The sequence below is a fragment of the Nicotiana attenuata genome, unplaced genomic scaffold, assembly GCF_001879085.1.
Source record: "Nicotiana attenuata strain UT unplaced genomic scaffold, NIATTr2, whole genome shotgun sequence".
NCBI classification, from domain to species: Eukaryota; Viridiplantae; Streptophyta; class Magnoliopsida; order Solanales; family Solanaceae; genus Nicotiana; species Nicotiana attenuata.
Genome location: NW_017673083.1, coordinates 5,998 through 31,579, shown reverse-complemented (window position 1 = coordinate 31,579; position 25,582 = coordinate 5,998). Strand labels below are relative to the sequence as shown.

At 38.6% G+C, this 25,582-nt stretch overlaps 1 protein-coding gene across 2 annotated transcripts; it reads right to left on the bottom strand.

The window, feature by feature from the left end:
- Positions 1 to 14,294: 14,294 nt before the first annotated feature.
- Positions 14,295 to 20,573, bottom strand: LOC109215403 (U-box domain-containing protein 52-like). 2 transcript variants are annotated; one of them, XM_019379467.1, is made up of 11 exons: positions 20,279 to 20,573; positions 19,719 to 19,837; positions 19,438 to 19,556; positions 19,016 to 19,230; positions 18,862 to 18,925; positions 17,494 to 17,767; positions 16,913 to 17,014; positions 16,409 to 16,837; positions 15,559 to 16,317; positions 15,108 to 15,192; positions 14,295 to 14,824 (listed from the first exon to the last, which is right to left on the bottom strand). In XM_019379467.1, the coding sequence occupies exons 1-11, from the start codon at positions 20,499 to 20,501 to the stop codon at positions 14,808 to 14,810; spliced, it is 2,406 nt and encodes an 801-aa protein (XP_019235012.1). In that variant the 5' UTR covers positions 20,502 to 20,573; the 3' UTR covers positions 14,295 to 14,807. The 2 variants fall into 2 exon arrangements, with proteins under 2 accessions (XP_019235012.1, XP_019235013.1); XM_019379468.1 differs by having other exon boundaries at positions 17,494 to 17,755; positions 20,279 to 20,572.
- Positions 20,574 to 25,582: the final 5,009 nt, after the last annotated feature.

Sequence of the window (25,582 nt, the reverse complement as noted above, 5' to 3'; positions counted from 1 at the left end):
GAATCGATTTGATCTCAAAATGATAGATAAATTTAAGAAAATGCAAAACTTAGCATTGAAATCGAGAGGACAAATAGCTTGATTCTGGGAGCAGAGCTTACGGATGCAGTAATAAGACTATCAATAGACAGGAAATAAAGTATTATTGAGCTTAGAATAAAGTGTAGCATAAGTTTGTACGAAAATTTGTGTTCTACAATGGTTGTTGAAGTCACTATTTATAGTTGCACCTAGGGAACAAGGTCCTAGGATCAAGCCCCTCTTTAAATGACAATTATTGGGAGCTATTGATGAATGTGTAACGACAGTCCATGAATGCAAAAATTCTCTGTAACGGATTGTGTATTTAATACTGAAGAATATTCTTTATTGAATTTCATCGGGTGGCAAACATTTGTTTGTCTTCGTTAGCAATATTCCTTTCGGGGTCTACCCGGTGTCAACTAGAGTTGCTGTCCCCGATCTTGGTTTCCACTTGCCTCACTTTTCGTATGTCTACGGTTCCACGTGTCGCTCTATTATTCGAGTATTTAATACGAATCGATTTTACCCTATACAAATAGCCCCCCTGCTTTCCGTAGCACATCTTTGTGTCATCGGAAAATTGGTGAAAATACCTTTCTTGGCGGAAATTTTCTGATCCCTTCTGAAAAGTTTCTGATGCTTGATTAGACATACTTCTCTCCGCATTTAATGCCCTGAACACGCATCACTCCAGATTTAGCAATACTTTCGCCGGTTCTTGAGGTAATCATGGCCAGGATTTTAGCCGCATATTTCTTTACTTATACGCCTCATTCTTCTCCTTTTACACTTCACAGTTTTTCAAATTCTCTCAACTTCTTTGCAATCAACTCTTTCTTGCCTTCACTCTTCTTTGATCTTCTTCTTCAAAGGACTCTTATTACCTTCTGCTAGCCAAGGCTTCCTCCTCCAAGAACTCAAGTTCTCTAAAAAACAAAGAAAGCATCGATGATGCTGCACCTCCTACGGTGAGCACCATCCCCAGAAGACTCGGCACAACCAAGGACTTCGAAGAGAAGTTTCCTTTACAAGCTCTCGTACATGGGATGTTGGTGTGTACCCTTCTTCCATCCGTCCTTCTAGCATTCCCGCTGTGAAGAAGGATTGTGGTTTCCATGACTTGAACATCATCGCTCCCAATCTGGTGGAGCGAGTAACCTTCCCTAAGAAGGGTTTTACGTATGTTTACACGTACCATTTCACTTTGGGCCCATTCTCATTGAGCGGGGGACTTGACCCCGTGATCTTAGAGTTCTTCCATCGGTATCAAGTCTGCTTGGCCCAAGTAGGCCCCTATATGTGGCAGACGGTAGCCTGTCTACAGTGGATGTGCCAGGAGACGGGGGAAGAGCTCACATTGGCTCGCTTGATGAACCTCCACTCCCCCAAGATTTTTCATGGGGGAGTAATAAACTTTAGAAAACGTGACCAGCATGCTTTGCTCACCAGCATGGATGACAACAACGACCGTAGATGGACGGAACGGTTTGTTGTTGTTGCCACCAGGGATATCATCTCGGCCACAACTCCATCTATCCCTGAGTCATGGACTCGTTGTGATGACCCGATAGGTTATTCTGAGTTTTAGCCTTTATTTCTGTGTTCCGAGATATCGAATAGCTCCGTTTAGCATTCCTCAATTCGCGTGCACAGTCCGTTTCTTTTTCTGGAAAAATTTTATGTGAAAAATTAAAGAAAGTGTGAATTTTAGCCTTGAAAATAATTTGAGTTGACTACGGTCAATATTTTGTATAAATGGACCCGGATTAGTATTTTGATGGTCCCGATGGGTCCGCATCTCGATTTGGGACTTGGGTGTATGCCTAAAATTTAATTCGGAAGTCCCTAACTTGATTTAATGTGATTTGTTGAAAACTGGTAATTTGAAGGTTTAAAGGATTCCTAAGTTTGTCCGTAGGTTGACTTTGTTTCTACCGGATTCGGATTTCGGTTCCGGGACTTGGTATAGGTTCATTTCACTATTTATGACTTGTCTGCAAAATTTAGTATGAAATAGAGTTGATTTGATGTGATTCGGACGTCTGGTTGTAAATTTTGAAAGTTCTTAAGTTTCGTTGAGAATTCCATACATTTTGATGTCCTATTCGTAGTTCTATGTGTTATTTTGGTGTTTTGATCATGCGAGCAAGTTTGTATAATGTTATTACACTTGAGTGCATGTTTGGTTTGGAGCCCGAGGGACTCAGGTGAGTTTCAGATAGGCTGCGGACCATTTCGGACTTAGGAGATTGTTGGTTTTCAGTGATTTATGGTGTGGTGTGTTGTTCTTCGCGATTGCGAAGCCACTCTCGCGATTGCGAAGGGTAACCTGGCTGGGGTGGAATTTCTTCTATGCAAACACAAGGGTAAGGTTGCGAACGGGAAGCAGTGGTGGGATCACCCTTCATGAACGCGACCAAGACCACACGAACGCAAACACGATGGGTAGTGGGCCTGGGAGGGGATCTGTTGGGTGTTCTACGCGAACGCGAACCAAGGGTCGCGAACACGAAGGCCAGGGGGAAGGGCCATCGCGAAGGCAAAGAACACCTCGCGAATGCGAAGGCGAATTAGGTTGTAGTGCTTCGCGATCGCGTCAGGTCCTACGCGAACGCAAAGAAGACCTGGCGCCAGTGATTTAAAACTTCCAAAAGTCGGGATTTTCTTCAGTTTACACTATTTTCAAGTTTGATCTCGGTCTAGAGGCGATTTTGAAGAGAAATTTCATCTCAACTTCATAAGTTAGTATATTTTAGCTCGTTTTCTTCCATTTCCATCAATACCCATTGATTTCTAACCTTTAATCTATGCTTTTTCATTGTAGAAATTAGGGATTTAGGTAGAAATTGGAGATTTTGATAAATTGAGATTTAGACCTCAAATTGAGGTCAAATTTTGAAACTAATCACATAATCGGGCTCGGGGGTGAATTGATAATTAGATTTTGGTCCGAATATCGGGTTTTGACCAAATGGGCCCTGGGTTGACTTTTGTTGATTTTTTTTAAAATCATTAAAGATTGAATCTTTTTCACTCGTAAGTAATTTCTAAAGCTTATTTTGAATTGTTTGAACTATATTTGATTAGATTTGATTGGTTTGGAGGCTAATTCTAGAGGCAAAGCCCCTGTGGAGCTTTGGTTTGATTGCGGAGCAAGGTAAGTGTCGTGGTTAACCTTGACTTGAGGGATTAGGACTTATTAGTCTATTTGCTACGTGTTTTATGTGTGGAACAACGTATATGTGAGGTGACAGTACTTATACGTTGCTATTGGGTTAAAGCGTGCGGGCGAGACTTATTTTTTTGTATTTTATTACGTTGTTAATTATGATATCCATGATTAGATTAGGTTATTACTTCTTTGATTATTCATTTCGTAATTATTGCTTATTTCATAGTTGTTGAATATTTTTGGAAGTTGAATTTTTGTATCTTTGCATCATATTTGACGTTAAATATATTCTCCACATTATTTGTTACCTGAATCCATAATATCATTATTACATAGTGAGGAAGAGAGTAAAAGCACGAAGGGTAATGCTGTGCCATTTATCTCATTTATTCATTATTACATAGTGTGGAAGAGAGTAGAAGCACAAAGGTTGATATCGTATCATTCATCTCATTTATTCATTATTGCATTATAAGGATGAGAGTAAAAGCACGAAGGATGATGCCGTGCCATTTCATTTTACTTATATCACCAATACATGGTGAGGAAGAGAGTAAAAGCACGAAAGGTGATGTCGTGCCATTTTCACATCATTGGTTTAACTGATTTACTGATTGATGATTTACTTGGTTACTTCGTGATTTCATACCTATCGTAGTTGTTATATTTTTCCCCTTCTTGCATGTCCCCTCCTAGTTTGTACGTTATTATTCTCTGTTATTGTTGCTGTTTTATATATACTTGTACAGGTTTATCTACATAGGTGTCTTGTAATAGCATCGTCACTACCTGGTCGAGGTTAGACTCGACACTTACGGAGTACATTGGGTACGTTGTACTCATACTACACTTCTACATTTCTTGTGCGGATATTGGTATTGATCCCCGCGCTGCGTGACGCACGTCAGCTTGGATTATTGCATACGAAGACTCGAGGTAGATCTGCTGGCATCCGCAAACCTTGAAGTCCCCTTCCTTTTCCCACTTTTACTGTTCATTTCCTTTGAAACAATTGTATTTATTTCATTTGTTTGTAGACTTCTAGTTGCTCGTGTACTCGTGACTCCGAATTTCTGGGGGTAGATATTATCACGTGATTTATACCAGTACTATGTTAGATTGGGTTTCTATTTCTCGTTGTATATTACCATTGTGTTTTTAACCGTTAAAATTGGTTATTTAATTATCTCACGTAGGCTTGCCTAGCAAGTGGATGTTAGGCACCATCGCGACTCCGATGTTGGGATTTCGGGTCGTGAAACTCGTACACGTAAGTTCAACATCTGTCTTTTCTCTGATAAAAGGTTGTTTCATGTTGTTACTAATCCTTCTCTTTTCATTATTTCAGCAACTCGGTGGATACCACCAAGGGTTGAAGGCTTGGACTAGTGGGTCTAGAAGATCGTGGATATTACCACGCCTGAGACCCGCCGGTGGGTGGAAGGCCAAAAATCACGGTAAGTTGATTCGCAAAACTAATCTTGTCTTTATCACAGTTTTGTATATAAGAAAATTGGTTAACTTCTCTTTCCGTTGAATTCAGGTCTTCCACAGGGCTCTGCTACCATCCCTGAGGAGGACATTTTGGCTGATCCCGCAGAGGCTACGAGGTTGCTGAAGAAGCCTTCACCCGAATAAGCGCTATCGGATCAACTTCCTATGCTAGTGCTTCCTCTCGGAGTCCCAGCCGGAGAGCAAGCAACCAAAAAGGTGGTGCTCCTCCTTGGTCGAGGGCAAAAGTAAAAAGGTAAAGAATGCTACACCCGAGCCAACCGCAGCTATTGTGGTCATTGAAGATGATGGGGAAGCCAGTTATAAAGAGGCTCTCCGTAGAGGAGACAACGACCTTCATCAGCTCAACAGAATGCTCAATCTGAAGATCTTATAACACCAACCGAGGACGACATCCAAGCGCTCTAGGGAGAGTGTGATATAGTGGAGAATGCCAATTATCACTTTCGAGCCCCAGTTACTACTCCCGGTTCTATGGGGCTGAGTACCGGGCCTCTCCCGTCTTTGGTTGATGAGCAACCTACAACCAGCACTGCCTTTGCCGCAGCTGTTTCTCAACCCACAACACTATCAGCTTTATCTCCTTCCACGCCAGTCATATCTTCTTCACCAAGAACTGATACATCAACCCCACCGGCCGCAGACATTTGAGAGGAGGATGTCCCCCCTCCCCAGTCCCCAGGCCATGGGAATTTGGGGTACAACTATTCACCTCCCTCTGCAGATCCCCAGAGGAGGAGGAGCGAGACCCTCTCGGTCTCTATCGAGTGCCATTTGTTGTCCCGACTGGTAGAACTCGCCAATTACCTGAAGCCGCTGGCTTCAGAGAAAGACAAAAAGAAAATACACTCTCTTTCGGGGGAATGTATGATAAATAATGCCATGCACAATGCATCAACGATATGGCACTCGTTCTCTTTGTTGTTTGCTTTCCCTTGATTTATTATAAAAGGATTTCTAACTTGGATTTTTGCTTCGCAGGCCAACTTCCTCGCTTCCGAGGGCCTTCAAAAGTTGATCCTTGACAAAGAAAAGCTTACGTCCGTGAGGGATCAACTACTATCCGAGAGGGACCAAATTGCTGCCTGCCTTCCTCACTGGAAGCACAAGCTGCTGAAGCCGATGAGTTGGAGGCTCGGTTGCAGCAGAGCGAGCAGGAAGTGATGGCCATTAGTCAAGAAGCATCCCAGTTAAATGTACAATTTCAAGAAGCCAAGGCTAAATGGTCTGAGGTAAAAAATGTTGTTCTTGCTGCTGCCAAGCGCGAGGCTGCCTCTACAAAGAGACTGAATAATTTGGAGGCAGCCTTGAACTCCAAAGCTGAAAGGCTACTACTGTTGAGGAGAAGCGTGCCCAGATGGAGGAGAAGTATAAGAGGGTCATAGAACACAATAAGGTTCATATCTTTACTATCCGTGACCTTGATCTCAGCCTTAGGGCCACAAGATTCGAGAAGGATAGCCTTCGACTGAGGTTGATCAGCTTAAATCAGAGCTCCAACGCCGAGCGGATTCCCTCACTGTTAAGAAACATATTCTATATATAGCATGAGGAGAAAAACCTTGGAAGAGGCCAAAACGGGCGTCATTGATTTTGATGCCGAGATTGCCAAGGCCCGTGAGTTGGAATCAACCCCCCGTAGGTGCCTCCCAGTTCGACCTGATGCAACTGACTCTTCTGGTTCTGGTTCCGAGTTCTCTGGAACTGAGGAGGAACTTGAAGGGGGTGATGATGAAGTCCAAGATCTCGAGTCGGCGGCAGATCCGCCTACTTCTCCTAGGGGCGCAGACGCTTCTTTTTCCCCAAGTTCTGGGGCGCAGTAGTTTAGTTTTTTGCTTTTTTTCCCTTTGTTTTTTTCATACTTTTGTATTTGCGCTGCTTGGCACGTTTGTTATATAAAAGTGCTTCTCGTTTAAGCATTGCGCAAAGTTTACTTTTTTGCATCGAATTATGCAAGGCTTCGGGTTCATTTAACCCTGATTGCATTTGGGTTCATGGCATAAAATATTCTGGAACTAACCATTTACAGTGAGGGTTTCATAAGAGAGGGTCCTCTTATGTTTACGGTGCTCTTGAATAGGACGTCTCCTGTTTATTCCGGAACTAGCATTTGAAGTACTTGATTAACTTTTAAATGATAAAAGTAATTCATCGTTTGGACAAGAAACAAGATAAAAATAAAAAGACTTTACTTTATTCCTTCCATTTTAAAAGTACATAAGTATTCATTGTGCTGAAAAGAAATTTCCATTACTTGTGGCTAATTTGTACAACTTGTTTCCATGGGGTTGGCCACGTAGTCCCTGGTCCCGATAATATATTCTTGTTCCCGGATTTTAGAGTCCCGATTTCTGTGGCAATCAGGTTGTCGTATTCTCATATCATCCCCCCCAACTTTTCGAATGCGAAAAATGCAAATTGGAACACTAGAAGTCTTGCTCCTTTAAAGATTCCACTAGTGAATGGTTGGATAATCTTTGGTCCGATAGCAAGCTTCATTTTCCATTAGGAACTTTGCTACCGAGCCAAAGACTATCTAACCACCCCCAGTGGCTTGTGGTGAAGGGGAACTCGTGAATGGTCGGAGTACCTTTTGGTCTGATAGCAAGCTTTGTTTCCTGTTAGGAACTTTGCTATCGAGCCAAAGACTATCTAACCATCCCGTAGTGGTTTGATGTTTCCATGCCTAGTCGTTTAAAGGTCTTATTTTTGCCGATGGCGCTTTCTTCGTTGTATGCTTTGCGTTGCTGCCTCATTAATAACCTTGCCAGAAAACCCCAATTGTGACAAAAACTGGACGAAGGGAAAAATAGTGCAACTCATACTTTCAGTATAGGCGGTGCTCATCAGCAATAGTATCTTTTGAGGTTTTCCACATTCAAGTTGCTCGGCAATTTTAATCCATCTTGATTTTTCAATTCATATGATCCTTTCTCAGTGATAGCTAAAACCTGATAGGGGCCTTCCCACGTCGGACCCAACTTCCCTACGTTGAGCTCTTGGGTGTTTTGAGTCACTTTTCTTAAAACCAAGTCTCCCACTTTGAAATAATGGAGATTGGCTCTTCGATTATAGTATCTTCATGACCCCTTTGGCCTTTGTGGGCAGCAGGATCTCCCCTCAAGCTGTTACGCTTGCTAAGTTTAACCCGACGAGGAGCTTTGTGGCCGGATGATGCTTTCGGTTAGCTTGGCTTAGGGGTGTACATTCGATTTATCTATTCGATTTTGACCCTTATCGATAATTACTTATCGATTATCGATTTGTACATATGCTTATCGTTATCGTTTCAATAAGGTTTCAATTTTTTCGATTTTGATTTCGAAACAAATAATCGATTCGATTTATCGATAAACCGATTCGAATGCACACCCCTAGCTTGGCTTGTTCCAGCACTCTCCATTGGATAATATTGGATGAACTCCTTGGGTCCACCAAAACACGTTTAATTTTAAAATCTAAAATATTAAGAGAAATTACCAGGTCATCGTTGTGTGGTAGTAGGAGTCCATCAACGTCCTCCTCCGTGAAGGTGATATCGTCCTCAGCGACTTCTTAGAGTTTTTTGCTATGGGTCACCGATACCTTTGTCTTTTGTGCTGCTGAAAAGGTTACACCGTTAATCTTGTTCCCTCCGAATATGTTGATCGTTAGACGAAGATGATATTCTCCTGTCTTTGAGGGTTCCGCATTATCCCGGTTGTGGCCATCGCTATTTTTAGCCCGATCGCTTAAGAACTTTATGAGATGGCCGTTTTTCAGCAATGTTGCCACCTCCTCACGCAGATGTCGACAGTCCCCAGTCTGGTGGCCTTTAGTCCCATGATACTCACACTATAGATTAGGGACCCTCTGACTGGGATTGGATCTCATCGGCCTCGGGAACCATGCCTCTTTAATGTTCCTTACCGCGGATACCAGTTCCACCATGCTGACATTGAAATTATACTCGGATAATTTGGGGTAGGTGGAATCCCGGTAGCCTGATGTCTCTTTGTCTTGCAACGATCTATTATTCTGGTTGCGGTCAACTCTCCTATCGGTAGTGAACCTGTTCGCCGACCGGAAACCTCTACTGCTTCGGCCCTTTCGTAGGGCAGAAATCGGCCTTTAAAAGACCGTTGATCCGTGTCGAAATCATCCTTCAACTTTTTCCTTATTCTTCTCTCGATTCTGATCCTTGGTTGATGCCGGGAAACCAAGTTGGTCATATTTTATTCGTATCTTTGATTCATAGCGATTGTGGTCATCTGCCCATGTCGTTTCCTTGGAACTTGCGCAGACCTTCTTTCAGTTTTCGGGAAGCGTCAAAGCTCCTCGTGTTCAGCCCCTTAGTAAATGCCTCAACCGCCTATTCATCTAGCATGGCCGGTAGCAGCATCATTTCCTTCTGAAGTCTGGTCACGGACTCTCGCAGCAATTCGAACTCTCCTTGCACAATTCTGAATATATCGGCCTTTCAAGCATGTACCTTCCTTGCCCCGGCATGAACCTTGATAAAAGAATCCTCGAGCATCTCAAAGGAATCTATTGAATACTCGGGTAGAAGTGAATACCATGTCTGGCCCCCCTTCGTGAGTGTCTCCCCGAACTTCTTCAGCAAGACTGACTCAATCTCGTGCTGAGCTAAGTCGTTCCTTTCACCACCGTTGTGTAGGTGATGATGTGCTTCTGAGGATCCGATGTCCCATCATATTTTGGCACGTCTAGCATTTTGAACTGCTTCGGGATTAACCTGGTGCCGCGCTCGGTTTGAACGGCAACTGGGTCTATTTCTTTGAGTCCGATCCTTTCAACACTGGCAGCGCGCCCGGGATTTGGTCCATTCGAGCATTTATTTCCCTCATAAACTGCATGAGTTCGATTTTAAAGGGATCATTTCCATTATTGTTACCAGATCCGCTGCCGTTCCCCCCGGCCCCATCGAAGCCGACCTCACCCCTCGAAGTGTTATTAACAACCCTTTGTGTTGTTTGGTTTGCGGGAGCAGCGGGAGGAACTGAACCTCTTCCATTCGCGTTGTTGGAAGCACCTGACAACGCTTGCCTCAACTCTGTCATAGCCTGATCTTGTGCGAGAGATGGCCCATAATAGCCTTTTGTTGTTCCCTCAGGACTCTCACCGTTTTCGCAACGTTCTCGTCTTCAGCATCATCAGGAGTTGCCTCTCGAACGTGTCATGGATATTGGCCGCCATGGACTAGTATGACTGCATCCTCCTCATTGCGGGTATCACTGATCGAATATTTGTGTTGAGGCGGATTTCCTTGGGCCTCTACGTTGTGTGCGATGTTGACAACGTTATCTGTCATTTTTACGATTTTTCCGCTAAGAAACAAAGAATTAAACAGATTTGTAATAGATGCAAGAATCAACTCAATTATGCAACTGTCTAAGCCCACGGTGGGTGCCAAACTGTTTAACCGTAAAATAGCACAGTTGAATTTGTAACGTGGTTTATAGACAAGCGAATCGATTTAATCTCAAAATGATAAATAAATTAAATAAAATACAAGACTTAGCGTTGAAATTGAGATAATACGGTAGATAGCTTGGTTCCGGGAGCAGAGCTTCCGAAGGCAATAATAAGATCATCAATAGACAGGAAATAAAGTATTATTGAGCTTAGAATAAAGTGTAGCATAAGTTTGTCAGAAAATTTGTGTTCTACAATGGTTGTTGAAGTCATTATTTATAGCTGCACATAGGGAATAAGGTCCTAGGATCAAGCCCCTCTTTAAATGACAATTATGGGGCCCATTGATGAATGTGTAACGTCAGGTCATGAATACCAAAATTCATCGTAACGGATTATGTATTTAATACTGAAGAATATTATTTATTGAATGCCATTGGGTGGCAAACATTTGTTTGTCTTCGTTAGCAATATTCCCTTCGAGGTCTAACCGGTGTCAACTGGAGCTGTTGTCCTCGGTCTTGGTTTCCACTTGCCTCGCTTTTCGTCTGTCTCCGGTTCCACGTGTCGCTTTATTATTTTAGTATTTAATACGAACCTATTTTACCCTATACAGTCACCGTACCACGTATTATTCTAGAATTAAAGCTTTCCAATTGGACAATCTCATGAGTTGACTGACTATCCATTTTTGAAAGGTAATTCTACTATAAATTTGGTAACAACTGTGAAATTACCATTGATAACAAATAAGCTAGAAATTAGCAACACCTAAATAGCACTTACTTCCACAGCCTATGTTTGCAGGGAGAGTTAGTCTCACAACATCATCTAATTACATCTAAGTACAAAGTAAAGTGTGCAGAAAATCTCTACCACTTCTCGTTTTTCTAGATATCCTAAGTATAACTATCCTCTCTTTAATCTCTTGTTTAATCTGTGCTATCTCAATCTCTGTTTGTACATTTACTCCCTTGAACATCTTCCAATTTCTGGCCTTCCAAGTATGATACACAACAGCCCCCCAGATTGCCACTACCACTTCCTTCTTCAGACTTGTCCATTGTCGCCTCTTTATTCTTTCCAAAGTTTGTTGAATCTCACCAAACTGTATATGGGCACCAATCCATTGCATTGCTACTGTCCAATTACATTCTCCAAATAGGTGCTGGGTTTTCTCCGGGATTTGATCATCACATAGGCAACATTGCATATCCTCCAATTGAATTTGTAGCTTGAACAGTCGATCTTTTGTAAGCAATCTCTGTTGGTTAGCTAGCCATAGTATGAATCTATGTCTTGGCATTACCATTCTGCTCCATATCAGTTTTAGCTGCATTTAATCTACTCTGTGGTCTATGTAGTGCAATATAACTACTAGTGATTGAGTAGTCCCCTCCTTCTGTAAGAATGTATTTCCCCTGGTGATACCATGCATGCATCTCCTCCTTCATACTATTTAGTTTTCTCCAATACCAGCTATTGGTTTGAGGTGCTTGATGTGACCATATATTAGTTTCCCCTTTCATATAAATTCCATGTACTCATTTCACCCAAAGGGAATCTTTGTTTTTCACAAGCTGCCATAGCAATTTGCCCACTGAAGTAGTGTTCTAGTTTCTGCATCCTTTGACATTTAAGCCTCCTACTTTTTTAGGAAGACAAATCTTATCCCAAGCAACTAATGAAATCTTCCTCTTGCCTTCTGTGGATCCCCATAAATACTAACTGCATACCTTGTCCCCTTTTTTTGCAACACTCAGTGGTAAGATGAAAAGTGCCCCCCAAAAGCTACGTATGGAGAACAATACTGCATTTCTACTATAAATTATGCTTGTGTTTTACAAAATAATTCATGAAAGTGTGTTATGTTGTCGCTTAAATGATGATATCCCAGTAAGATTTTACATTCGTTTTTATTTATAGTTTGGATAAATTGATCTTGTCTTAAAGGTTTTGTTAAGTTAGGCACCCATTGAACATAAAAACTAGGAATTTTTACATTCCTATGCCACATAGGAAACCTTATTACCCTCAATGTTTAAGGTTTGACTTAATTACACTTAGCATACCAAATTACCAATTATATACCATAATTAATTTAAAGGTATAATTAATTGGCAGTTTTTTTACTCCTTAATTAAAGGTGTCCATATATCCCACGTTTCTCTCTCCCCTTAATTCCTAAGATCTGACAAGCGACGTTTTCCCCCTCCCATTTCTTTCTCTTCTCCATTCCTTCTTCTTCTCAAAAAATACAGAGATGAGACCCATTTTTTATAATCAAATTTTTAGCCAAAGAGATACAATATGAAACCCATTGTTTCGATTATTGTAATTTCTGGTAATTGTCAGATATTGTTCTAAATTTTAACAACTACGAGATCGAGAGTAGATGTATGACACAGAAGACTTCCTCAATCGATCAATCAACAATTCTCAATCCTAAATTTGTGGGATAACCATATGAATCTTCTATAACCTCCGGCTCCATTTTGTCTATATTATTTCAAAATTAAATAAATTGTCTTTTTAAGCAATTTAGAGGTTCTTTAAAGGTAGAGATTCTTCAAGTGTCACACTTATCCGGCATTGACACACAAGTTCTTGACCAAACTAGAAAAAAACTTGGTTAACAAACATCTGACTCAATATAAGTGTGACAGTGTGGGTGCAATTGTAGTTTATTTGTAGGTTTTTTGTAGATGAAGAGCAAATTTTGTAGTCAACATTTTTTTTCAACATAAGATTGTAGTTTAATTGTAGTATAAATGTAGTAATTTTGTAGATACCCTTAAAAACAATACAACTTTATAAAATACTTAAACTGATCTGTAGTTTATTTATAGTTTTTTATAGAAATTTTGTAGATGAAGAGAAAATTTTGTAGTCAACATTTTTTTTCAACATAGATTATAGTTTAATTGTAGTATAAATGTAGTAATTTTATAGATACCCTTAAAAACAATACAACTTTATACAATACTTAAACTGATTTATAGTTTATTTGTATAAACTTTGTAGATAAAGAGAAAATTTTGTAGTCAACATTTTTTTTCAACATAGATTGTAGTGTAATTGTAGTATAAATGTAGTAATTTTGTAGATACCCTTAAAAACAGTACTGCTTTATATATTTAAACTGATTTGTAGTTTTTTCCCCTCCCCTTAAACTGATTTGTATTTTGTAATTTTGTAGTTTTTCCCCTCCCCTTTCTTCATCTTCTCCATTCCTTCTTCTTCTCAAAAAATACAGAGATGAGACCCATTTTTTATAATCAGATTTTCCCCGTTCAATTTTTTTTAAGGTTAGTTTAATTGTTACTTTCTATGTTTAAATTAAAATAATTAAAATGGGTGGAATAATTCTTTTTGAAGAGAAAATTAAACTAGAAAAAGAAAGAAAGAAGAACTGAATTTTCCAAAAGAAGGTAAACAAGAAAAAAGGTAAAAGAACAAAAAACGAGGAGGCAAAAACGGAGAATTTCATGAACAGAATATAGGCTTTTGTGTAAAATCAATTAGAATATTTTGTTTCCTTATTTGTAGCGCGCCTATTTAGGAAGATTTAACTACTAATAATTAGTAATTAATGAATGGTATAAAAATTGTAGAAAAAATGTCGACAGGACGGGTAAATTAGAAAATATGCACATATTTGGTAATAAAGTTTCATATATGGTATAGGAAGGAAAAAAAACTCAAAAAACTATAGCTTTCATTTGTTTGTATGGTTTCTCTGCAGAAAATATTGGATTATTTTATTTTACCAAACTTATTACATGCACAACGATTGAAATGCAATACATGTATTTTGGTTTCCATTTGAGCTAATGTCATTTTGTCGGATCTAGCATGTTGGTTCATCAGGTAAATACATGTGCTTCACATTTGTAAGGAGGTATAATAGTCGAAATTTCAGCAAGTATTATTCATAAAAAGAGAGAAAACAAAGATCATAAAAACTTTTGTTCATTCAATTCATATAGAACAAACTGAACAACCAATAGAATATAAGAAGCATAAAAAACAATGGAGATCAATGAAATAAACACCAAATTAGAGGAGAGATGTTTACAAACTTGTCAAATTAGAGGGAAAGCTATCTTATTTTTTTTTGTTAAAATAAAGGGATTGTCTAAGTAATTGGCCTAACAGAAAAAGTAAGAAGAAAATACAAATGAATTTTTTTATATCTTTCATATCAAGGAACAAAAGCTTTTTTTCCACCAGGGTCGAGGAGTGGGAGAGTGGGTTTTACAAGACAATGATTCCAGTATACATTATGAAGCCAAAATTGAGATTATTCAAAAACTCAATTAAGTGAACATCCACAAGACTGTTATCCAAAAGTGTAGGGCTCACTTTTCACTTGGAACTAAAATGCTACAGCTAACACAAGGTTAAATCTATTTATAAGTTTAAGTATGCAAATATTATTTGATACTATGCCTTTTATCACTCAATCAACTACGTCTCAATCCCAAATGAATTGTGTTTTGGAACAGTCCGCCTTTGATTTAATCTAACAAAAATTTAACATAAGCTACAACAAAGTCACAGTAAACTGTGATAAGCTTCAGTGGCTTCAACGCCCGAGCTTTCGATCCTTCTATATACAACAGAAGAATAACATATAACTGCAGTGGGTACTCTGAATTATTATGTACTGGATGACTAAAAATTATTCATCCCCTGATCCTGCATATTAAAGAGGGGTCATCTTAAAAAATGCCAACAAAAAGAAAGAAAAGATAAAAAAAAATATATTTTCTTGATGCTGTTTGCAAGAAAAGGACACCTAAAATAAGAAGAAGTTACTTTCCTTCGAATTTTGTGTAATTTAAGCAGGATTTAGTTTGGAGGAAAACTTTTGTGAAAAGTTTTAACGGGTCTTCTCACAATTTGCACAAAAGAAAAAAAGCAATAAATTGAACTTCCTAGCACTTTTCTTTTCCTTGCACCAATACAAAGTTGAAAGTACCTGAATGTTTTTCTTGCGAAGCAGATGAATTTGAAACACTTTTTGAACTAAATCCTGAATGCACTTGAGGGTCACTTGAAATTTCCTGCATAACATGCTCGCACCGTATTACAACTTCCATGCATTGTCACAAAACGCTAGCAAGATACGGCACTAGGAACTATCCTTAACAGAGCGTTAGGTCCGCATTATATCTTGCATACTACAAGATATAGTTCAAACTAATTTTAAGAATAAGATGGTTGCAAAGTCAAATATTACTAGCTATGCATTAAGTTCCCTGGAATAAGTTATCAAACTGAGATATAGAAGAATTTATTCATTATGAGAACGAGCAACATGTTTTTTAGGTCTCTACTTCTTGGTATACCTCTTGTATACGGGCTTTTTTGCCCAAACTCTTTTGAATAAATTTATTACCTTACAATAAAAATGAAAATGAGCGACTTGCCTGCGATATAGATGCTTGGCTGTGACTGGGGGAGGGGCCAGCACTGCCACCTATCAACAATTGACCCATATTTTCTTCAGTCAATGCTCTTAATCGATTAAGCTCGGGCAAGACGACTTTGCCAAGGTCTGGCCTGTCCTTCCGCCTCAGTTCTGCACATTGGAGTGCTAGGTTTGCAAAATTGAGGGCCTCTTCGATTGGCCAATCTGGAACAGAAGGATCTAGTGCCTCTTTAAACGCTCCCGTCTCAATGCATTGTGAAACATAATGAGTTATGCCCATTGCTGGCTTGGCCGTTACCAATTGTAGAAGAAGGATTCCTAAGGAATAAACATCAGATTTAACCCCAAGCATGCCTGTTTGTTGATACTCTGGATCGATGTAGCAGAAGGTGCCAGCTGCAGATGTTATCCGGTATTGTGTTACCTCTTCAGTAGTAGAAGGAGGAACAAGCCTTGAGAGTCCAACATCACTAATCTTGCTTACATAATTATGGTCAAGCAGAATGTTGCCAGGTTTAAGGTCACGATGCACCAGAGGTTCTGGCTTGGTCTGGTGCAGAAAGAGCAAGCCGGTGGCGATCTCCGCTGCAATACGAAATCTAAGCTGCCATGATATTGAACGTTTATCTCCACGTCGCATAAGGCGTTCCTCTAAACTGCCATTTGCCATGTACTCATATACCAAACAGCCATACTCTGGGCAAGCTCCAAGAAGTAGAACCATATTAGGATGCCTCATACGACTCAGCACTTCAACCTGTGTAAGATTTTGCATTAAGAAGATACAGAGGAAATAACTTAAAATACTCGACACAGTCATAAACACTATCACGGGACCTTGTCCATACCTCTTGCTGAAATTGAGATCTTCCTTGTGCTGCATCTGGACGTAAAACCTTGATTGCTACTGGTGTGTGATCAAGATAACATTTGTAGACAGGACCATATCCTCCTTCTCCAATCTTGAGAGAATCAGTGAAAAATTGTGTTGCCTCTTCGATTTCTTCGATGCTGTACCTCCTATATCTGAAATCACCTTGACCTAAGTTCATCAATGCTCTCTCCTTCTGCTCTGCCTCTTTAAGGGCTTGCATTTCAGCATCTACCCTTCTTTTTGCTTCAAGTTCTGCGAGTCTCTGAGCTGCTTCGGCAGTTTCCATAGCAACCTTACACTTATCTCTCTCCTTCTCTGCTGCTAATTTTGCAGCTTCCTCTGCAAGCCGAGCCTCCTCCAATCTCTTTTCCTCTTCCATCCGCCAGACATTGAGCTCCTCTGACTAGACATATAATATATAAAAAACTATCCTATCCCATCTAAAAGTATGAGAAGATATCAATATGAATTTTTTCACCTTCTGTTTCGCCGTCAGTGCTTCCTTGCATGCTGTACTGTACAAATCCATTGTCCTCTGAAGCTCCATCTTTAGCCTTCTCATTTCAGCCTCTCCATCATCCTTTGAATTTTCAAAAGTGATGTTAATACTGATAACATACTCAACACTGACATTAACCATAAAAACATCAAAATGTAACAGGAAATCTTCAAGTTTTAACCCAAAGACTAGCATGCAGCTTTTGTCATTTGAATCACCTGATACATGCTTACTTTTATCTGTGCCATAAGTAACCTTTTTCCCCTTAGTAATTTTAGATTGTCTAGCCAAAAACTAGTTTGTTGAAACGATTCATGCTTCGTATGAGCTCCTACATAAATGAACATCATCAAAGAAATTAGGTTGCAATGTATCATGCTTCTTAGGTTCAACTTACTATTCTCCTAGATTTGTTGCTTTCAGTTCTCCCTAATATAGACTCACAACACGAACCAAGACTAATAAAAAAGGGTAATTGAGCAGTAAAGGTTGTCGATATCAACTGTTTCCTGAAGAAGTTACTTATCTACCATATTTCCCTACAAAGAGGGTAAACTTACTGTCTCAAAGGAGGAAGATGAAAAGTCATTGAAAGAACTGAGTTCACTCCCCCGAGCTCCCAAGCGTTCTGAGCCAAAGCTACTATCTGAACTTGTTGATATTTGTGAAATACGGCCAGAATCCATGCCATCATGAAACAGCATGGAAGATGTGTGATCAGTGCTTGGCCTACCAGAGCTAACGAATGATAGATCAGTATCCGCTTCAGAAAGGTCAGAAAAAATTCTTGAAGGGAGGATTCCTCGTCTATCAAATGGTGACCTGCTTCCAAAACTGCTGGGTTTAGCGTGTGTGTGTGTATATATATACATATATATCATCAAAACCACAGGACATCGCCAATATAATTCCAGCAGATCTTTTTTTCATATATTATGCAAATTTCAGTTATTAAGCAGGACATTTTTTTGGAGCAAGGTAGAGTTACTTAGCCTTAATCATTGACAGGAAAAGGGATCAAATATGTGAAGCAGATCCACTAGAATACTGCAGGTCTGTTTGCTTTAGATTATTCTAATTATACAAGAAACTAGTTCTAACAAGATAAATTAAAATCATCAAATTCATCAAAGTAAAATATCAAAAAACTGATATCGTTCAGTAACAAACACTAATTTGATTAGTGAAACTGAGTCTTTCAGAAAAATCAATAAAAATCAGCCAAAATAATGAAGGCCCTTGCTTTCGGCTAATTGCTGATTTCAGAAAATTCGTCAAGTCACATTTTGGAGGAGATGATGTTAAGTATTTGTCATGATTTTCTTATCAAATTTGGTTTTCCTATCTCTCGAAGTAAAGGACAACATATTTACCATAATTGAGTTTTCCTTTCCTTAGAAGAAAATTATAGATCTCCCACATTTGGCTAGTCCCTTTTCTTGGAGTAAAAGGTTTTTGACTTCTATAAATTGAGGATCCTTCCTTCTCATTTAGTAGCATCCACAATGTAGCTATATGGATTTGAGAGTCTTGTTTATGGGGAGAATTTCCGGACAAGTGTTAGCGTGCCGCTTGTGTTTGCCTCTTTGTGAGGTTGTTGTCTCGATATTTTGTACTTTTTTTTTTATAGTGGACTGCTCATCTCTGCCTATAAATGTGGGTCAACTAACCAAACCACGTTAATTTTTTGTGTATCTTTTGGTGTATTTCTTTTTTGTTGTCTGATTTATCGTCGTTCAAGGGTTGTTTTGTTAGCTTCCGCATGACACCTGATTATTTCGATCCTAACAGATGCTCCTATCGTCCAACAAAACTTCTCAAGTTTTGACTTCAGAATACAAACACAATCTGAAAGATCATTAAAGATTCACAATACACAAACACCTCTTTCCTCCCCCCAATGAAATAACAGGTTTCATGGAACTAACCCAATTTTTTTGCTCTCATCCGATATGAATGACCTGCGCTGTGACCTGTCCACAACTGATCCAGCTGCACAAGTAGTTTGACGAGGTAAGTTAGATAGAAATGTTTTTTTGTTGACGTACAAAAAAATTCATTGTGGAAAAAGACATTTCATACCATGGATCGCCCTGGTACGAGCAGTAGGGGTAGTTCCAGCACTATTAACTTGTTCTTCCAATTGCTGTATTTGTTTATAAAGAGGGGAAGCCATAGGGGCTGGGCGAGAAGCGTTTTTCACAGAAGAAATCTTTGACTTTGAGATGACATAAACGGTGCAGAAATCTGGTGCTCCCTTTGATACAGTGCTAGGTATATCCGTAACCTTCAACCGTCTGTGGCAGATATTAGCATTAGTGTTCATATCACACCCTTGATCGAGCTAGGAAAAGTAAAGACTGAACAACTGTCAAATACAATGTTTACTTTGATATCTTTTTCTCATGCTGGAAAGGGGAGGGGAATGCATTGTTACTTTGGTTATTGTGTTCAATCTGAAAGTAAATATGGAGAATCTTAGGTGAAAAATTAAAAGATCGGACCTGATAAAGCCATGCCTAGATGCTCCAAGGACCAAGTTCTGGATCGCAGCACTAGACATATATTCTGTCAATGCTTTTGTTACATCTGAGTCTTCAAGTATAACGTCTAAGCAACGGATCTGTTCAAAACAAAATAGATAAAGAAGAGAATAACACAATTAACGTCCAATCATGTGTTGGAGGAAACACAAATTGATGTTCTCATTTTACTTATTCCATGAATAATATGTTAAATGCTACGCATTCTCGTGGATATTGGAAAGAGTTGAAGTAATGCTTACATCTTTACGTGTACAAAAACAATGGAAGGTAAGAAACAATTCTTTGGTTTGTTTCTCAAGATTTTGCCCATGTGCAGATAAATTTCCATCTACGACGTGAACTCCACCACAATTTCCGTCTGCATATTAAATTTGATTTTTGTTTGCTAACGTCAGTATACATCATAAGGAATTCAAGCTGTTCCTCCTTGGAACTTACTCTAGACCACAATTTCACATTGTTGTCCAAACACCAAGAAAACAATGGACATGGATGTACCAACGATATACCAACCATCGCAATGAAATAAATGTGAAAAATTAGATCACATACCAAAGAAGAAATTATACTCTACCATTTCTAGCTCAACCTAGAGTTTGAATCAAACTACTAGCTCTAATTGGTGAAATTACAAGAGCAAATGCAGCAATATCAAGGCCAGCCAATTAGGAGCATTATGGGCAAAAATGGATGGGAAAGAAAGATCCACAAAACTTACGATGACCACAAAAACACACACACACGCACATATTTATACACATATAGAGAGAGAGAGAGAGAAAGAGGGAGAGAGGCATACAGGAAGAAGAAGTAGGTTTGGTGACAACATGAATAAGGACAAGAGTTTGGCCTCTGTTAACCAAATTGTCAGTGGCCCATTTGATAGCATATTGGCTGCCTTTGTCTTTGTCAATAGCAATTGCAACAACTCCAGTCCCATTGCCCCTTCTGTTTGCAGGGCTTCCCTTATTGTTTGGGAGCCACATTTTTTTCCTTTTGATCAGTCTCAACTTGCAAAACATGCATGCATCACAATCTCAAACTCCTTTCCTCTCTTCCTACTTGGGATTTCCAAGTCAATTAGGTAATTGTTTTGGATAAGTCTTGACAACCGTACAAGAAAAAAAAAATACTGTAACAACCAGCGAATTGTCTGCTCAACCTAGGAATAATCGAAAATGTCTGGTGTGCGTCATTTAAGTATGTGTTATTTAGAAAGTAGGCTTGGTTAAATTATTACACCTTAGTATTGTAAAGTAAACATTGGTTTCTATTTTTATTTACTTTCTCTTTTCTTTATTCTTCACAGATCTTTGAAAACTTTTTGAGAAAATTTTGAATAAATAAAACGACCTTCAAATAAAATTAACTTCGCAATAGAAAATTAAACAAAAAATATGACCTGAGATAAAATATGTCTTTTTGCAAATTATTATTATTCAAGCTGAACGAATGAATGCTAACAATGGCTGGGACATTTTAAGTTTTGCTCTAATAGATAATTGGTTGAATGAGTTAAAAATGAAAAATTTGTCTGCTAAAAAAAATAGCACGGGCTAGTCAGTTTTCAGATTGGTCATTCAAAAAGAGCCAGCGTTTGCAAATCATTGAAAAATAACCACTATTTTGCTGCAACACGGAAAGTTCCAATATAATATACTGGAGATCGGTGCACCTGTGTATGAACTTCCAGCATATTATGCTGGAACTCTAACATGCGAAAAGTTCAAGCATAATATACTGGAGATTGGAGCACCTATATATGAACTTCCAGCATATTATGATAAACCGGTATATTATACTGGAACTCCAGTATATTATGCTGGAGAATTTTCCGGATTTTGAACAGCATTTTCGTTCAGATTTATATTTTTACATGAAAAGTGGCTAAATTTTGATTACTTTTGAAACTGTGACTATTTTTAAATGACCATTTATAAATCTGGCTATTTTTAAATTTCTCCCCTCAAAAACATAAATACTAATAGGCAAATTATATACAAAAAGTTAGCTATGGAAATGGAATTGTCAGCCGTAATCATAATGAGAGATGGATCCACTAAAAACTTACACGGTTGCCTCGAAGGGCTTAAAAGTCTCCACAGTCAAAATTACTAAAGTTATTGTAGTTATCAATTTATTGGACCAATCAAAACTCAAAATAACATTTAAATGATCAATCAGATTTAACTTTACATGAAAAGTGGCTAAATTTTGATTACTTTTGAAACTGTGACTATTTTTAAATGACCACTTATAAATCTGACTATTTTTAAATTTCTCCCCTCAAAAACATAAATACTAATAGGCAAGTTATATACAAAAAGTTAGCTAAGGAAATGGAATTGTCAGCCGTAATCATAATGAGAGATGGATCCACTAAAAACTTACACGGTTGCCTCGAAGGGCTTAAAAGTCTCCAGTCAAAATTACTAAAGTTATTGTAGTTATCAATTTATTGGACCAATCAAAACTCAAAATAACATTTAATGATCAATCAGATTTATCTTTACATGAAAAGTGGCTAAATTTTGATTACTTTTGAAACTGTGACTATTTTTAAATGACCACTTATAAATCTGACTATTTTTAAATTTCTCCCCTCAAAAACATAAATACTAATAGGCAAGTTATATACAAAAAGTAAGCTCTGGAAATGAAATTGTCAGCCGTAATCATAATGAGAGATGGATCCACTAAAAACTTACACGGTTGCCTCGAAGGGCTTAAAAGTCTCCACAGTCAAAATTACTAAAGTTATTGTAGTTATCAATTGATTGGAAACTCAAAATAATATTTAAATGATCAATCAGATTTATCTTTACATGAAAAGTGGCTAAATTTTGATTACTTTTGAAATTGTGACTATTTTTAAATGACCACTTATAAATCTGGCTATTTTTAAATTTCTCCCCTCAAAAACATAAATACTAATAGGCAAGTTATTTGCAAAAAGTTAGCTATGGAAATGGAATTGTCAGCCGTAATCATAATGAGAGATGGATCCACTAAAAACTTACACGGTTGCCTCGAAGGGCTTAAAAGTCTCTACAGTCAAGATTACTAAAGTTATTGTAGTTATCAATTTATTGGACCAATCAAAACTCAAAATAACATTTAAATGATCAATGACTAAAAAAGTGATACATGAAATGACAGGAAGAGGCCTTGGTCGGCAAGCAGGCAAGACAACGCCCAACTGCTTCTAAGCCTTTTCTATATATAGAAGTTATCTAATATATAGAAGAGCCTTGGAAGCAGCTGAGCGTTATCTTGCCAGCTTGCCGACCAAGGCCCTTTTTGGTCATTTTATGTAGCACAATTTTAATACGTGGCTGCAATTTGAGGATGAGAAGGACAATGCCACCTCTCAATTTCTATCTAATTGTTTGCTTTACTCTGTTTCTATGTTTTTCGCTGATCATAAATATCATCGGATACTACTTGTATGCTTCTCTTTCACCCACTGAATTATAGTTTTCTTCGCTCTCTCCTGTTAAAACACTCTGAAATATCCCACCGCTCTTCTCGCGCTCAGTAGGATAACCAGCGAACCGAAACAACACTCTTCTTAGCGGCGAACTTGGTTCTCTTTCGCTACTACTAGGTACCTTTCTTTCTCTCCGACTTTGTTCCTCTTCATTTCTACCCTTACACTCCAAAATTCATCCTTATGCTAACAGGCCTAATTTCTTTTAATCCCTAATTATGATTTTGGGTAAATTGGAAAAACTGTGTGATTATGTAATTATTTGGAGGTCTCCTCCTCCGTTAATCGAGTTTGCAGTCGCTATGTTTTTTTTAATCAGCTGAAATTCAATTGGTTTTTGCTTTAAAATTTGATGGGCTTAAAAACTTACACGGTTGCCTCGAAGGGCTTAAAAGTCTCCACGGTCAAAATTACTAAAGTTACTGTAGTTATCAATTTATTGGACCAATCAAAACTCAAAATAACATTTAAATGATCAATGACTAAAAAAGTTACACATGAAATGACAGGAAGAGGCCTTGGTCGGCAAGCTAGCAAGACAACGCCCAGCTGCTTCCAAGCCTTATATAATTACATAATTATATAGCGACTGCAGTTGCTACGTTTTGTTTTAATCGGGGACTATCTGTATATGGTCAGAATCAGGTATGCCCGATTTTCCGGATGTTAGCTTATATGAGTCCACCAAACTATAGAGTACCTGATCCTCTATGAGATGATGCATAGAGTGCAGTAAAGACTGAAAGTAAAGAAGGCAAGAGATTTTCTACGTGGAAAAATCCCACACAAGGGGATCAAAAAAATTACGACCTACTCTTGTAGGCTTTTAACTGCACTAACTTGCAATCTGCCTATTACAAGCCACTTTGCAAAAACCCTATTGCAAAGACTTCAAACTAACTTGTGATGCAACCACCACAAGCCACTTTGCAAAAACCCTATTGCAAAGACTTCAAACTAACTTGTGATGCAACCACCACAAGCCACTCTATAACTATCCTAGTTACAAAGGCTTTAAACTTATGACTATCCCTAATCACAACATAAACTCAGAAATTTACGAATTTTGGTTTGTTCCTAAGACAATGCTTCTAAGAAAGCAAACTAGGAAATATAATGAAGAGCAAACAACAAGATTACAACTCAACTACAGATGTACATAAACTCATTAAGAAACTGATCCTTAGTGGAGTTGTCTTCTTGTTCTTGATACACCAGTGACTTCAATGCAGGATGAATGGTGTTATGCTTGAGAGAATATCACTGAATGCACGAAGAATGGTGTGTCTTGCACCAGGTTGTTTTATCACAAAGATAGCACAATGGATAGTGATGTCAACTCTTGGTGTACGCTTCTTCCCAATGAGAAGTGACAGCTGTACAGTCTGCACAGCCACTTCTGGGCAGTTGCGTTCTAGCTGGATAGTGGACTTTGTTCTTCTTGTCAGGACACACCAACAGACCAGGTCCTAGTTGTGTTTCTCTTCTGTGATAACTGCTAGATGGTCACTTTCTTCTGCTACGTTCCAGCTGTGTATTTGACTTGTATTTCTGTCAGAGAACCCTAAGGGAACAGGTCCCTGTTGTGTTTCTCTTTATATTGATTGCGTACAGTCACTGACTTGTGCTTGTGTCGGAGAACCCTAAAGGACCAGGTTACCAGGTCCCTGTTGTGTTCCTCCCTGTGGTTTTCCATCCATTTGCTGATTTTCATACTTCAACAAAGTCACATGAAGTGTATACCATGTGGGCCAGGTTGCCAGGTTCTCTATCTGGTTCTTCACGACAAGTTTGTTAAATCATCAAAACATAAGACGCATAAGGCCAAGACATTAAAAACCCATCAATTTCCCCCTTTTTGATGATGACAAACTTAGACATGGACAGTATTTGTTTAGAGAAGAAATAACCAGATGAGATGCCAGAACTACACTAAGTTCCCCCTTAATCTCAGATCTCCCTCCTTTCTCTCCTTTGTGTTCAGGTAATTACCCAAATTTCAATTATCTTTACCACTTACGTTAATTCTTGAACAAAAACACATACACAAACATATTTATACACACATAGAGAGAGAGAAAGAGGGAGAGAGGAATGCAGGAATAAGTAGGTTTGGTGACAACATGAATAAGGACAAGAGTTTGGCCTCTATTAACCAAATTGTCAGTGGCCCATTTGATAGCATATTGGCTGCCTTTATCTTTGTCAATAGCAATTGCAACAACTCCAGTCCCATTGCCCCTTCTGTTTGCAGGGCTTCCCTTATTGTTTGGGAGCCACATTTTTTCCTTTTGATCAGTCTCAACTTGCAAAACATGCATGCATCACAATCTCAAACTCCTTTCCTCTCTTCCTACTTGGGATTTCCAAGTCAATTAGGTAATTGTTTTGGATAAGTTTTGACAACCGTACAAGAAAAAAAATACTGTAACAACCAGCGAATTGTCTGGTCAACCTGGGAATAATCGAAATTGTCGATGCATGTTCAAATTATTTAATTTTATATGTATTTGTTAATAAAGGAGGCGTGAGAGTATTGGGGGTACTATTTTTATATCATACCCCTTTACTATTTTAAAAGTAAGAAAATAACTATTTTAAAAGTACATTTTT